The 13,363-nt window shown below is 48.3% G+C and overlaps 2 protein-coding genes across 4 annotated transcripts in view; one reads left to right on the top strand and one right to left on the bottom strand.

The window, feature by feature from the left end:
* DCAF12 (DDB1 and CUL4 associated factor 12) overlaps positions 1-8,859 on the bottom strand; it is a 31,341-nt gene extending 22,482 nt beyond the window's left edge. The window contains exons 1-2 of the mRNA XM_059492335.1: positions 8,663-8,859; positions 7,583-7,837 (exon numbers count right to left, since the gene is read on the bottom strand). Of these exons, the coding sequence (XP_059348318.1) occupies positions 7,583-7,837; positions 8,663-8,743 (336 nt within the window). The 5' untranslated portion in view covers positions 8,744-8,859. The remainder of the gene's footprint in view (positions 1-7,582; positions 7,838-8,662) is intronic.
* A 3,861-nt stretch (positions 8,860-12,720) lies between these two features.
* Positions 12,721-13,363, top strand: part of UBAP1 (ubiquitin associated protein 1) — a 34,173-nt gene continuing 33,530 nt past the window's right edge. For 2 of the 3 annotated variants that reach the window (XM_059492221.1, XM_059492219.1), the window contains exon 1: positions 12,721-12,832. The gene's annotated coding sequence lies outside the window, so the exon portion shown is untranslated. Of the gene's footprint in view, positions 12,833-13,107; positions 13,300-13,363 lie in introns of those variants that run through there. The other variant, XM_059492220.1, reaches the window with a different exon arrangement.

Here is a 13,363-nt window from a genome sequence, read left to right as displayed (position 1 = left end):
ATACAAACTATTTTCAGCTGCTTAAATAAGTACATCTGCCAACAACTTCCAAGCAGAGTAGACATTAGAAGTCTTGACAAACTCCTGATAACAGAGAAAATTACTGTATGGTTCAGTTATCTCAAAGAGAAATAAGATTTTTTTTCCCAGCTACTCATTGTATAAAAACTAAAACCCAGCCCACAATGTTTTCGCTGGACATAAAAAAAACTCCACCAAACACTGAATTGCATGTATTTGTCTCTTGATTTTAAGCTTTGCACAAAATTTGGTTCTTCCTTCTAATAAAACATGCATGTCAGTCTTTACTATGCCAAACAACTTAACATCCAGGATTTACCAAATCTGGATTGCTTCAGCCATCTGGCAGAAGTGCAAGGACCACACTTCATCTGTGAGAAACAGAGCAGACTCAGCTGCCATGCTCTATGCCAGACAACTGTGTTCTAACAAGGAAACAGGCTGGATGACACAGAAGAGAGAAATCAATTTCCCCTCTTTTTTTTAAAGCAGTTTGGATGCACAGCTTGCAACAGCGCTATCACTCAAGGATCAAGGCCAGACAAGCATGGTTAGGTACTACAGCTGACATAGCCATGAAACTTCATGATCTTTGCACATTTGCAGAGAGTGATAGCTGTACACTTATTTTTCTTTCAGCCTGCAGAAGTGGTGAGAACTCATTTTAGCAAAAGGCTTCCCTGCAATTACTATATGGCTGTTTTCTTGGCTGTCCAACCTGCTTATGATCAAGTTAATCAAGGAACTACCTCGCTTCACTGATGAGGGAAGTTCATTAATCAACTTGCCAAAAGTAAAGACTGCGGCAGGAAACAGAGTATCCAAGGATGAGAGTATGAACTGCAAAACACATCATACTCTTATACGCAATACTGAGAGCAGAATGGTTTACCGGGTTTTTTCATTTTTTTGGCCTGCCTTTCAGGACACAATAATTTAGGGGGAAGAAACACACAGAAAGCTAACAATCCAATACAGATAAATTCCCTTCCCATGTATCTTCAACTGAAAGCATTCACTATAAACAACAAGATTAAAAAAGAGGTCTATGAATGCCATCTCAAGGCAGCACAGACTCGTGTCTTCAGCTGCTGCCCCTGCACAAAAAACAGCAGATGAACAGTTCCAAATCCTACCCTATCTTTTAGTTGGTTGTACAAATCAATCAAAACAAAAATAAACGGCACCATCCTGTTTTTATTACACAAGCAAGATGGATGGAGATCTAAAAGGCGCAAATGGCATGCATGAAAGAGACTGTTCATTCTTTGTGCAAGAGCTCACAACATGCTCTGTGCACCAGCTCTTCACACAGTGCTCTCAGAAATCATGGGCACATTCTTGTCATTCATAGTAACTTTTGAAAGAAACCCAATATAAGTACACTGTCCTGCTAAAAGCAGTCGCTAAAAGAGACTCAATCACGTTCAAGTTTCACAACTGGCTTAAGCCTATTTTGAGAACCTACCTGCCTCCTCCTCACCATCCACCTAAACAGTCTCATCACCCTTGTGACAATAACTAGTGCTCAAGTAGCTGCAAGGTCGACTGTATCTATCTTGGTGAAACTAACCCTACAAGAAAACCTGTCTGCACACAAAGCAGCAAGCTAATCCAGATGACTCCCTAGCCACATGCACTAGCCTAGCTCCATAGCCAGTGCTAGCCAAAATGAGCAGGTGGGAACATCCACTTGTGCAAGAGGCATGACTCCAGACTAATTAAGGCTGGTCACAAAAAGATCTCTCCCACAGCCAAGTTGGAGAATTATTACTTGTGGTCCTTCAAATATGTTTTTTGCTAACAAAACAACAAAAGAAGACAATACTTATTGTGCTATTACATCAATAGTATTTCTGGTCACACCTGAGTAGCAGTGATTGATTTTTCTAAGTTCTCAGCCTTGACTTTTATTCAGATGATAAATCTCTTTCTTTTCTGTTCATAAAACACTTGGCATCAGGTTCTTTTTTCTGTAGCAATACATATTTACTAATATATGCCAAGCCCCAAAGAAACATGGACACTTTACCAAACGGGCATGGTATGTCCCCTTTCTGCTGAAGATCAAAATAAAGCAGCATAGCATGGTTTGTGTTGCAAGAAACCCTTAAAGATTGTCTCATCCAAGTGCCCAGCAGCAAGCAGGGACATCAGCTAGACCAGGTCACTCAGAACTCTGTCCAACCTGTCCTTCAATGCTTCCATGGATAGAGCACTCATCAGCTGTGTAGGCAACCCATGCTGGTGTGTCACTACGCTAATGGTAAAGCTTAACAATCTTCCTTGTATCTAGTGTGACTCCTTTAATTGAAAACCATCACCTCTTCTCCAGTCACAACAAGCCATCTTTTTTAAAAGTTCCCTTTGGGTACTGGAAGGACACTATAAGGTCTTCTCAGAGCCTCCTCTAATCCAGCCTTTCCTTGTAGAAGAGATGCTCCATCTCTCTGATCACCTTGGTGGCTCCTCTGTGCTGGCTCCAGCAGGTCCCTGTGGTTCCTGTGCTGGGAGCCCAGGGCTGGATGCAGTGCTCCAGGTGGGTCTCAGCAGAGCAGAGCAGAGGGGCAGAATCCCCTCCCTGCCCTGCTGCCCACGGGGCTCTGGGTGCAGCCCAGGACACGTTTGGCTCTCTGGGCTGGGAGTGCCATGGCTGGGCCATGTGCAGCCTCTCACCCACAGCACCCCCAAGCCCTTCTGGGCACGGCTGCTCTGGGGCTGCTCATGCCCAGCCTGGGCCGGTACCAGGGATGTCCCATCCCAGGTGCAGCACCAGCACTTGGCCTTGAACTTTATGATGTTCCCATGGACCCACTCCTTGAGCTTGTCTCTGAATGGCATCCCATCCTTCAGGTGTCAAAGCACCACTCAGCTTGGTGCTGCCATCAAACTTGCTGTGAGTGCACTGGATTCCTCTATATATGCCCTTAATGAAGATATTAAACAACACTGGTGCCTGTACGGATCCATGAAGGACTCCACTCATCCAACCAACCAACTCTGGATGTGATTATCCAACCAACTCTCTGGATGTGATTATCCAACCAACGCCTCACCCCCCAACAGTCCATCCATCAAATCAATCTCTCTCCAATTTATACAGAAGGATGTTGTGGGTGACTGTGTCAAAGGCTGTACAAAAGTCCAGATAAATGACATCTGTAACCCTTTCCTTGTCCATCCCTGCCATCACTGCATCACAAAAGGCCTCTGGTTTGTCAGGCAGGATTTACCCTTGGTAAAGCCATGCTGGCTGCCTCAATTCACCCCCCTGTCCTCCATGTGCCTTAGCAGAGTTTCTAGGAGGAAAGCAGATCCCACGATCTTCCCAGGCACAGAGGGGAGGCTGGCAGGTCAGTAGTTCCTGGAGTCTTTCTTTCTACCACTTCTCCAGAGAGATACAATGGCTTCCCTTTTCCAGTACCTGGGACTTCATTTTCCTGATATGACTTTTCGAACATCACAGGGAAAGGCAGCTACACCAGCCACGTTAACATGCACTAATCTTAGCACAAAACAGGTTATGCAGTAGAGGCAACTCAAGGGCATAATGGCCTTGCACATCCTTCTAGAAAGGGTCTCAAGCAAAACAATCCACAATATAAAGAAACCACCTGAGAAGTGAGGAGAAGTAAAAGCAGCCAGCAAGTTGGTTGACTTTGAATTCACATATCCAGAGACAAGACCCTGAAATGAGGCACTCCATCTTTCTGTCAAACTCTGAAGCACTACCAGATAATAGCCATAGACTTTGATGTTACTGCATTTGTGCAGTGCCAAAATCACATTTATAATTTTTTATTTGCATTTGGCCCTCCATGTTTAATTTCAGGGGGCTGGGAGACAGTTAATACATGCTGACAGATGGCAAAAGATGGAGAAGTGACAGACATCTGCTAAAGGGCATCCCTACAACTCATATCATACCTGGAACAGAAACTGCCAGACAGTTCTGTCACATGCAGTTGACAGAAAAGCAAATACTCTTCAGACACGAAATCAACACCAGGCTATCTGGTCATGAGCCACTGAAAGATATGTGAATGGAGATATCAACTACAGACATCAAAAGTTGATTTACACCAAGTTTCAGTCACTCTTCACTGGACTTTGAGTAGAGCTACAAACTGGAGGAGACTTCTCATTTTCTAGATGTGATCAGAAATGAGCTGTCACCTCAACGCTTCCTCACATATGCAAAGCCAGAAGACACATTAACTTGCAAAGCAAGTGGAAATAATTTTCCTCATAGACAGTACACGTTCACAGAGAGAGGAGGAACTTCCCATTGCACTCTCACCACAATCTCAGGACTACAAGACCGGGCTGTAACTGTATGAGATGCACAGAACAGACACAGGATCTCCTGAAACAAGTTTAAAGTCTCTAATGGGAAATGAGAGCTGGTGACCTACAGCAGGGCAGCCAAGGAAACACCACAGCAATCTGCTAAAGACAGAAAAGGTTTCAGCCAGCATTCAGAAACCAACCCAAGCATGCCTTGGAGAAGCTGCCTTGGAAATCAATTCAGGGCATTCAGAAAGGAAGTTTTCAAACACAAATACATCTATAGCGCTTGTCTGGAAAAATTAAAAAAAAAAAAAAAAACTAGATTCCAAGCAAATATATTCTCAAGCAACTGGAAACTAATTAGCTTCTTGTATTTAGGGAATGATTTACAGTTCTTACAGCTTTTCATCTTTAACTTTGCAATTAGAGAAAGGATTATATCTTGAACATGTACACATAACTAACAGAGCAAAAGAAGCTGAAAAATTATTACAAAAACTACTTTTTAGATGCTACTTTATTCTTCATAATTTCCTGAAATAGTAAAGAGGAAAAAAAAAAACCAAACTAAAACACAGGAACTTTGTGTTCTATGTTTTTGTCTGCCATAAGCCTATCTCCTACCTAAGTCTCATAAGTTTCTCTCAGAAGACTGCAGATTACAGACCATATCTTCTTCTGAGACAGTTTCTTCTATGTATCTTCACAGCATCAGTTTTTGGTAATTTAGATACCTATCAGAACACACCCTAAATGTCTGCACCCTTACCAAGTTCCCTGCTCATTCATTTGAATTGGAAAAACATTAAGGAGCCCATTGCGTGCAAGGTCTAGGAAATTCTTACAAACAGGAATCCCGGCTCTGCAAAGCCCAGGTGAAAAGTCTGGGTGATTTAATTCGAAATTTTAGGTGCTTGAATGCTTGCAATAGTTCCCATAATTTTAAATCAACTGGAAAAAGCATGCACCTTTACATAACACAAATATCTGAAATATTTGATTTACTGCTCAACTATGAGCACCATGGTCCACTGGAGTAGAATAAAGTTATTTCACTCCCTGGAATAGTTTTAAAGATAAAAAGTTACTCCATATAACTGAACAAATTGTAATTGTCATCAAAAAAAAGAGTAATTGACAGAAATCTCCATATTCTCTTCAGTACTTTTATAGTAACTAGTAACTGCCAAGTGACTAAACCCAAACTTCTTTCTCTATGACAAGAGCGTATTTTTGTTTTGTCATTAAGAACACTGAATCCTCCTAGCACTGCACAGTGAAGGGTAATTTATAAATTAAATGCTAAAAGCACTCAGTGCCACAGTCAAGCCCTGATCAAAATAACTGCTATAGTTTATATTTTTCTCTTACAATAACTTTAATTAAAGGCAACTCCAATGCAGCAAACCTCACTGAAGTCAACCAAGGTGTTTTCAATTTACTCCCAACTTGAATGCCACAACTTCAGCATATGAGAATCAGCAAAGGCATTCTTCTTTAATAGGTCACTCACTAAGGAGATGAGAGAGAAAAATCTCGTAATTAGAGTGTAGAGTTTAATGCTTTACTTGTTCAAATGCGAGCACAAAGCAAGCAAGGTACAGCTATTACAGCAGTCATAATTCATATATGATCTTTCACAGTGCTTCAGGAACTTCTTTTGCAATCACTATTTTGCTCAATGACAGAGGAGGTCTGTCTCTAACATTAAGTCTGCCTGTGGACAAACACTCTTGGTTGCAGCATGTGCAAAGGGAACAACAATACTACTGCATCCCTCTTCAGCTTCATGATTGCTTGGTTCCAAACAATTTTCTGCAAGGTTGCGTTAACAACCCACTTGCCCATTTATCTTCGCTGCAGATGCGCCCGAGCGACAAAAGTTACAGAACACAGCAAAATCGTGGCAACTCTATAAAACACACAGTCATCTCGCTAGAGTAAGCAAGATCTTTGGGAGCTTGTGTTTCAGCAGGAGTTTGTCTCCCATAAGCAGCTCTACAACCACAAGCAGTGCTGGCTGCTGACTGGCTGAGGAGATGAATGTATGTGGAGAAAGTAGGCAGAGAAATTCTATTTTGAGCTTATTGCTGTTAAAAGATTGCTTTGTTTATACAGTTCAGCCTTGCTTCTTCAGAGCTACTGCATAAAAGCCTCCCCCTGTGCAACTGCGAATAATAATAGAACATCCCAGAAGGTTTCATCAGAAATGGAAAAAAACAGCCCACTAACCCTTGGGCTGGTCAGACCACTGAGCAAGGCTTTGGCACAGAAGGATCTTGAGGCAAAGAAGCAATTGCAGCACCTGATATGCTCTGAGATTTAAGAGCTGCTGCATCTATGCATTCATTCCTTGTAACCCTCAATTCCCATCTGTGGCACCAACTAACCTGCAGTTTAGGATTTTCCACCAATTCAATCACAACTCCTTGCATGAAACTGCAACCTCAGCCAATGACCTTGGACTGCTAACTCTGGTGGTGAATAATACCTATGAAATATGGTCTCTTCCATTTACTAATCCCACAGGATTAGACACCATTTTAATATTCCCCTGAAATGTGTCAAAGCATCACTTCAAGAACCTGAGGAGTTGTCAGTTTCTGTAGAAGCATGTAAAGATATATAAACCACAGAAGCTATTCAAACACTGGAAAAGGTTTTAGAGTGAATAATTATGAAGTCAACAAGCAACACAGAAGATCTGAATTTTTTTTTTTTTTTTTAACCTCAGAACATTTCTGGCTGCTCTGACAAATACCTCGAGTTTAACCACAGTTTTAGAACAACTTTTAAAAGCCATCAGCGCAGAACCGCATGTAAAACCAAACTGTGTAAGATTGAGAGTAACAGAAAAAAGAAACCTTCACAGCAAGTCTGGCCAAGCACTGACAGCCATCATTAGAGACACAAATATCTGTCCATTAGCTTCTCATCTGCAGGACAAAAGGAAAGATCCAATCCCACTGTTGGCTCTTCATCCGACAACCAGGTGTAAATCGCTCTGTAAGGTCACACAGATGCTTCCAGAGGTGCCTCTGGGGCTTCCAGAGGTGCTGGGGCTTACAGTGCCACACATTCAGATGAGAATAGATCATACTTAAGCACTGCTTTCATTGAAAGTTAATGGGGCGCGATTTTGACTCCACTCCTAATTCCTAATGTTTCCCCTGGTCATCCACGCACTTTGATTATGGTAAGCATCGTTTGAGGGTGGAGGTGAAAAAATTATAGAGGAGAGGGAAACAAAACAGCGAGAGGGGGCACTCACCGTGTTGCATTTTGTCCCGCACACCACTTGTCGGTGGTTTAGCCACTGGGAGGCAAACACTTTATTGAGTGTTCCGAGGTGAAATTCCCTCTCCTTCAGGAGGCTTGGGAGCTGCTGGGCCGCGTATCCATGCAACAAGCGGTGGTAGCTGGACTCATCGTGCATCCGGACCTCTCTCCCTTTCACGTAGTACACTAGAGACCTTTTCACCGGCGGGAGCCTTTTCCTTTTGTGAACAGAGTGATCCCACCCGTACTGTGGATAATAAAGTTAGACACTGGATAAAGCAACTAAAACAAACTTTAAGACACCACTCTTTCAAATTCAACGATATCCCCGGCAAAACCCTGAAGCCTTTGGAACACCGCGCAAGGAAATTAACTCGGGAATGCTGACAAACCTTTAGCAGTGTGAATTAAACATCTGCTAAAGGAGTAACACGGCGTCAATATAACGACAGTCGGTGGCGGTTCGGCACCGTTGGTACGCCCAATGCTCACGGGAAAAGCGGAGCGCTTGGAACGGGAGAGGGGCAGCGCACACAGCTCTCCCCCCCAGCCCGGCAGGAGCAGGGGTGACACCCCGGTGACTCCCCGGTACCGACCGCGGCGCTCGGCCTCCTCCGGCCGGGCCAGAGCCATCCGGCCATCATCGCTCCGCGGCAGCGACCGAACAACGGCCGAGCCCAACGGGGCACCGCGAGCCCCGGGGCGCGGGCACAGAGCGGGGCACTGACCCTGGGACCAGGGGCTCCTTCTCCCCGGTGACCCCGGCACTTGGGGGCTGCCCCGCTTAGTGTGACACCAGGACCGGGGCTGTCCCTCCCAGGTGACACCGAGACCGGGGGCTCCTCATCCCTGGCTACCACCGGGAGCGTGGCTGCCGCCGCCCAGAAGCCCCGAACACCTTCCTTCCCCGTCCCTCGGACGGGGTCACCCCCTTCCTCCCGGAGACAGCCACGTCCGCCGCGCCCCGGGAACCAGCGCTTCTCCCCCTTCCCACCACCGGGAACCAGCGCTTCTCCCCCTTCCCACCACCGGGAACCAGCGCTTCTCCCCTGCCCCCCGTCTCACCCCTTACCTGCTCCCCTTGGAGTCCCCCGGTCCCCGCGGCGGCAGCCGCCGCCGCTTTCCGCTTCCTGCTAACTGTTTTCCGGGCCATAGTAGAAGGATGAGGAGGCTGTGGACGAGGAGCGGCCCCACATGGAGTGGGACGGGGCGGTTCGGGGCATATGGAGCGGGACCGGGCCCGGGCTCTGTCCCTCAAGCCCCGCCGGCCGCGCCTCACGGCATTTTACAGCACCACGGGGTTTCGATTTTTTTTCTCTTTTTACGACACTGAAGTAGCAGCTTTGCGGCGGCCGTTCCGCCCCGCCCCGGTGCCCTGTTGCCTAGCAGGACATCAAGCTGGCCGCGCCTCCTCTGCCGTTGCCATGGCAGCGGAGCGAGGGTGGTGAGGGTGTGGCGCCCCCTAGCGTCCAGGAGGGCTCAGTACAAGGTGGGGTTCGGGAATTTCTCCCAGGAAACTGAGATTTTCCCAAACCATTCGTGTTTGATCACTGTCAGCTCCCCAGGAAAACCGAGACACTTGTGCCCGACCAGTCTATTAGGGTCCCACTATGGGGACAGAATCAGAGAATCAATTAGGTTGGAGAAGACCTCTAAGCTCACCCAGCCCAACTTATGAGTGACCACCCTGTCAACCAGACCATGGCACTGAGCGCATGTCCAGTCTTTCCCTAAAGGTATCCAGAACGGTGACTCCTCCACCTCCCTGAGCAGCTCATTCCCAAAGTTTAATCACCCATTCTGTGAAGAAATTCTTCCTAATGACCAACTCTTCACTGAATAGTGAATAGTCTACTGGATCAGAAGGTGGTTCAGCTGACTTTTTCAGGGTCACATGGAAACACAAAACCCCCTTTGAGGGTTTCTACACCTTTATCTGGTCTCTTGGCACCAGGAAAAGATATCCAGGAATGCACACCAAAAGCATTAGAGAGGCCCTCTCCCAGGGCTGCACACTCGAGTATTTTGTGCACTGTTAATGCTCTTGAAGGACTCACAGCTCGAGAGACAGTTTACAGAACAATAATCTTTTATTATTGTAATAGAAAACTGTGACAGGTTAAGGTGCAAAGATTGCTGGTGATAGGATCTGGCTGCAAAAACGTATTCAGAGCAATTGTGATGAACAATCACCATACATAGAGTACAGTTCTGACAGGTTCAGCCTGATCAGTCAGTCAATCCCAGAACTTACAGTGGAACCTTCCCTAACTTCTCCCCATTTTAACATACTTTTATACTATTTTTGCCCTAGTTACTCTATTTTTAGGAGAGTATCTCTAGTCATGCATCATGTCCAGGGTTGTACCTTGGAGGTGGGTAATGTCAGCGTCACACCTGAGGCAGCCTCAGGGGTGGAGGTGGGCATTTGTGACCTCCCCACAGCAGCTGGTTCAGCAGCAAAGCATCCCCTTTTCCTCCTTGTTTTTCAGCTGCTACACAGTTTATCTGCACCACTGAGTCTCCCCTCTTGCCGGGATTTCAACAGAGCCTGGCCCTGGTGTCTCCAGTCTGCTCCACCTCCCTTCAGTCCCCTTTAGCATGGATTGTGTGTGGGAAGTTGGGCATGGTGACCACATCCCACCCAGGGAGTCGTAACTGCGCCTCACCCTCTGTTTTCTGTGATAATTCTGCTCTTATAATTCTGCTGGAACATGAATGTAACTCCCCAGTTTTCTCTAATTTTACCCCCAGTCATTTTCCTGTTGCAATGTATTTGCGAGGGTTAGGCCATGGTGTGCACGAGCCAGCCTGCTCCTAAGTTTGTTATCAAAGCCTCAGGAATTCATCAAGGTTACTGAAACACAAACTGTGATAAATTAAGAAAGAAGAGGCTGAGGAACAGCATATCAAGACCACAAGGACTAGATACCAGGACTGTAAAACACCTGGGCTGGTGTTTTACACACACTCTGAGAAGTGCAGGCAGAAAACAAGTTAACAAGATAAAGGCCCCAATCAAGAAGTGTGTACTCAGTAGTTTGTAGAATCCATAAATATGTCTGTAATGTAAACAATAAGCGGCTTCTGCTTGATCATATTGGTTAGTTGTCCAGGAGGCCTGAATCTCCCACATTTTCCCACACATTCCACCAGGGAAATCACTTACTGCTAGGGAATTAAAGAGATAACATTTCTATGTATTTGCATTTCATTGTACCCCTTTTAGATCCATGTGAAAGGATGAGTGGTTTTTCTGATGTCTACGTGGCTCATACACTCTTTTTCTGTGATTTCAGAGGCAAAGCTTCATATGATCCAAACCCAGCAACCGCTACTTGCCAGTGGTTTTGCTGGGTAGAGAAACAAGGAAAACATGTGAGATGCAGGCTGGCTTTAAGGAAAAGCCAGCTTCTGGTCACCTGATATCTGATGGTGCCTCAAGTCACATGGAATCAGTACATATTTTCCTGATGTGTACAGCATTGGTTTTATGACCTTTATTTTGTGTTTTCATCCAACCAACGCCAAAGACAAGGGTGCTGTGAGAAGCCAAACTGAAAAAGAAGCCATAAAAAACCCCTCAGGCTTTCCAGCTTCTTCTGAGGGTACAAGCAGTAATACCAGTTTGGCCGTTTGCAGTCGTGATTTACCATGAGTAACTCCCCTCTTCATATCCACCCTCACACACACAACTACCACACCCATTTGGGACAAAACCCCTCCATTTCGGAACAAGGACCGCTCCAAAGCCTGAAAACCCAGCGGGAATGTCCCCTGAGCCCCTGAGGAGGGTGAGCTGGCCGTGGCAGCTGAGGGAAGGGGCTGAAGGGTGTGGGGTGAAATGGCCTCTCTGTGTCCCACTCACCAGCCTCATCAGCCCCTTGGGAGCCCTGGCACAGCCGGAAGAGGGGCAGGAGGTGCTGCGGGAGCTCCCGGGCACGGCAGGAGCTGGGAACAGAACAGGGACCGGAGCAGGTAAAGGGACAGGGATAGGGACAAGGGCAGGGACAGAGATGGCACAGGGAATGGGGCAGGGGCTGGTAAGGGGGTAGGGATAGGGACAGGGATAGGGATAGGGATAGGGACAGGGGTAACGACAGGGACAGAGTTAGGGGCAGGGATATGGATAGGGGTAGGGACAGGAGCAGGGACAGGGATAGGGATACGGGTAGGGGTAGGGACAGGGAGAGGGACAGGGACAGGGATAGGAATAGGGACTAGGACAGGTATAGGGATAGGGAAAGGGATAGGGACAGGGATAGGGACCGGGATAGGGATATGGATAGGGGTAGGGACAAGGATAGGGACAAGAACAGGGATAGGGACAGGGACAAGGGCAGGGACACAGATGGCACAGGGAACGGGGCAGGGGCTGGTAAGGGGGGTAGGGATAGGGACAGGGACAGGGATAGGGATAGGGGCAGGGACAGTGACAGGGATAGGGATAGGGATAGGGACGGGGATAGGGACAGGGGTAAGGACAGGGACAGGGATAGGGGCAGGGATATGGATAGGGGTAGGGACAGGAGCAGGAACAGGGATAGGGATAGGAATAGGGACTAGGACAGGTATAGGGATAGGGAAAGGGATAGGGACATGGATAGGGACAGGGATAGGGATACGGATAGGGGTAGGGACAGGGATAGGGACAAGGACAGGGATAGGGACAGGGATAGGGGCAGGGATAGGGACAGGGATAGGGATAAGGGTAGGGACAGGGACAGGGATAGGGACAGGAGCAGCAACAGGGGCAGGGAGAGGACAGGACAGGGGCGGGGACGGAACAGGCACGGACTGGGACAAGTGCAGAGACAGGGAATGGGACAGGGATGGAACAGGGCAGAGTGAGGGATGCAACACGGACAGCGGCTGGTAAGGGGATGGAACAGGGGCAGGGATGGGACAGGGTCACGGCTGGCAAAGGCAGGCGACAGCGACAGGAACGGGGACGGGCACACGGACAACACACGGACACTCCCGGCCGAGGCCCTGCCCTCCGGTCCCGCCCCCAAGAGAGGCGTGTCTCTGACTTCGCCCCGCCCCTCCCTGTTGCGGTGACGTCACCACCCGCCGCTCCCGATTGGCCCGGCGGGCGCAGGTGACGCCACAGCGTGACGCCATCCCGCCGGCGGGGCCCAGACAAGATGGCGTCGCCCGGGTCCGGCGGCGCCGAGCGGGGCCCGTAGGGACGGCGGGCGGTGACCGCGGCACGGCGGGGCAGCGGGGCCGAGGGCCGCAGGTACCGGGCTAGACTGGGGGCGCGCAGGTACTGGGTGGGGCAGCGAGGTTGGGGCGCCGCAGGTACGGGCGGGGACCGCGGGGGCCGCAGGTACCGGGCGGGGGCAGCTGGGGACGGACCGCGCCCCTTCTTCCTCTCCGGGGACTGGGACCCTCCGCTGCCGGTCGGTAGAGCCGCTCGGGGGTGCCGGCACTCGGCCCGGGGCTGGGCTCGCGGGGCAAGGCGGGGTGGCGCTTCTGCCCCACAGGCTCCTGCTTTCCAGCAGTTTCCGGGACCGCCGGAGTTAAGGGAATGTGTTTCTGCCTTGTAACCCCTGATGAGTTTGCTCGGTGGCTGTTGAAATCCGAGTAAGCTGCTGGTGTCCGTGATGTTCGGAAGTGCTTCCTCGCAGTAACTAAATCGGTGAAGAACCAAAACAAACATCTGATTTTCTTTGGGGGTGTGGTGTGTGTCGAGTCTGCCTTCAGGTAACTTGTTAATTTCTGCCTCTTGAGCTGTGCAAATCACGGTGCTCATCTTTCCTATACTGCT

The sequence above is a fragment of the Ammospiza nelsoni genome, chromosome Z, assembly GCF_027579445.1.
Source record: "Ammospiza nelsoni isolate bAmmNel1 chromosome Z, bAmmNel1.pri, whole genome shotgun sequence".
Classification (NCBI taxonomy): Eukaryota; Metazoa; Chordata; class Aves; order Passeriformes; family Passerellidae; genus Ammospiza; species Ammospiza nelsoni.
Note: the sequence above shows the minus strand (reverse complement) of the source record. Positions and strands in the feature narration are given on the sequence as shown.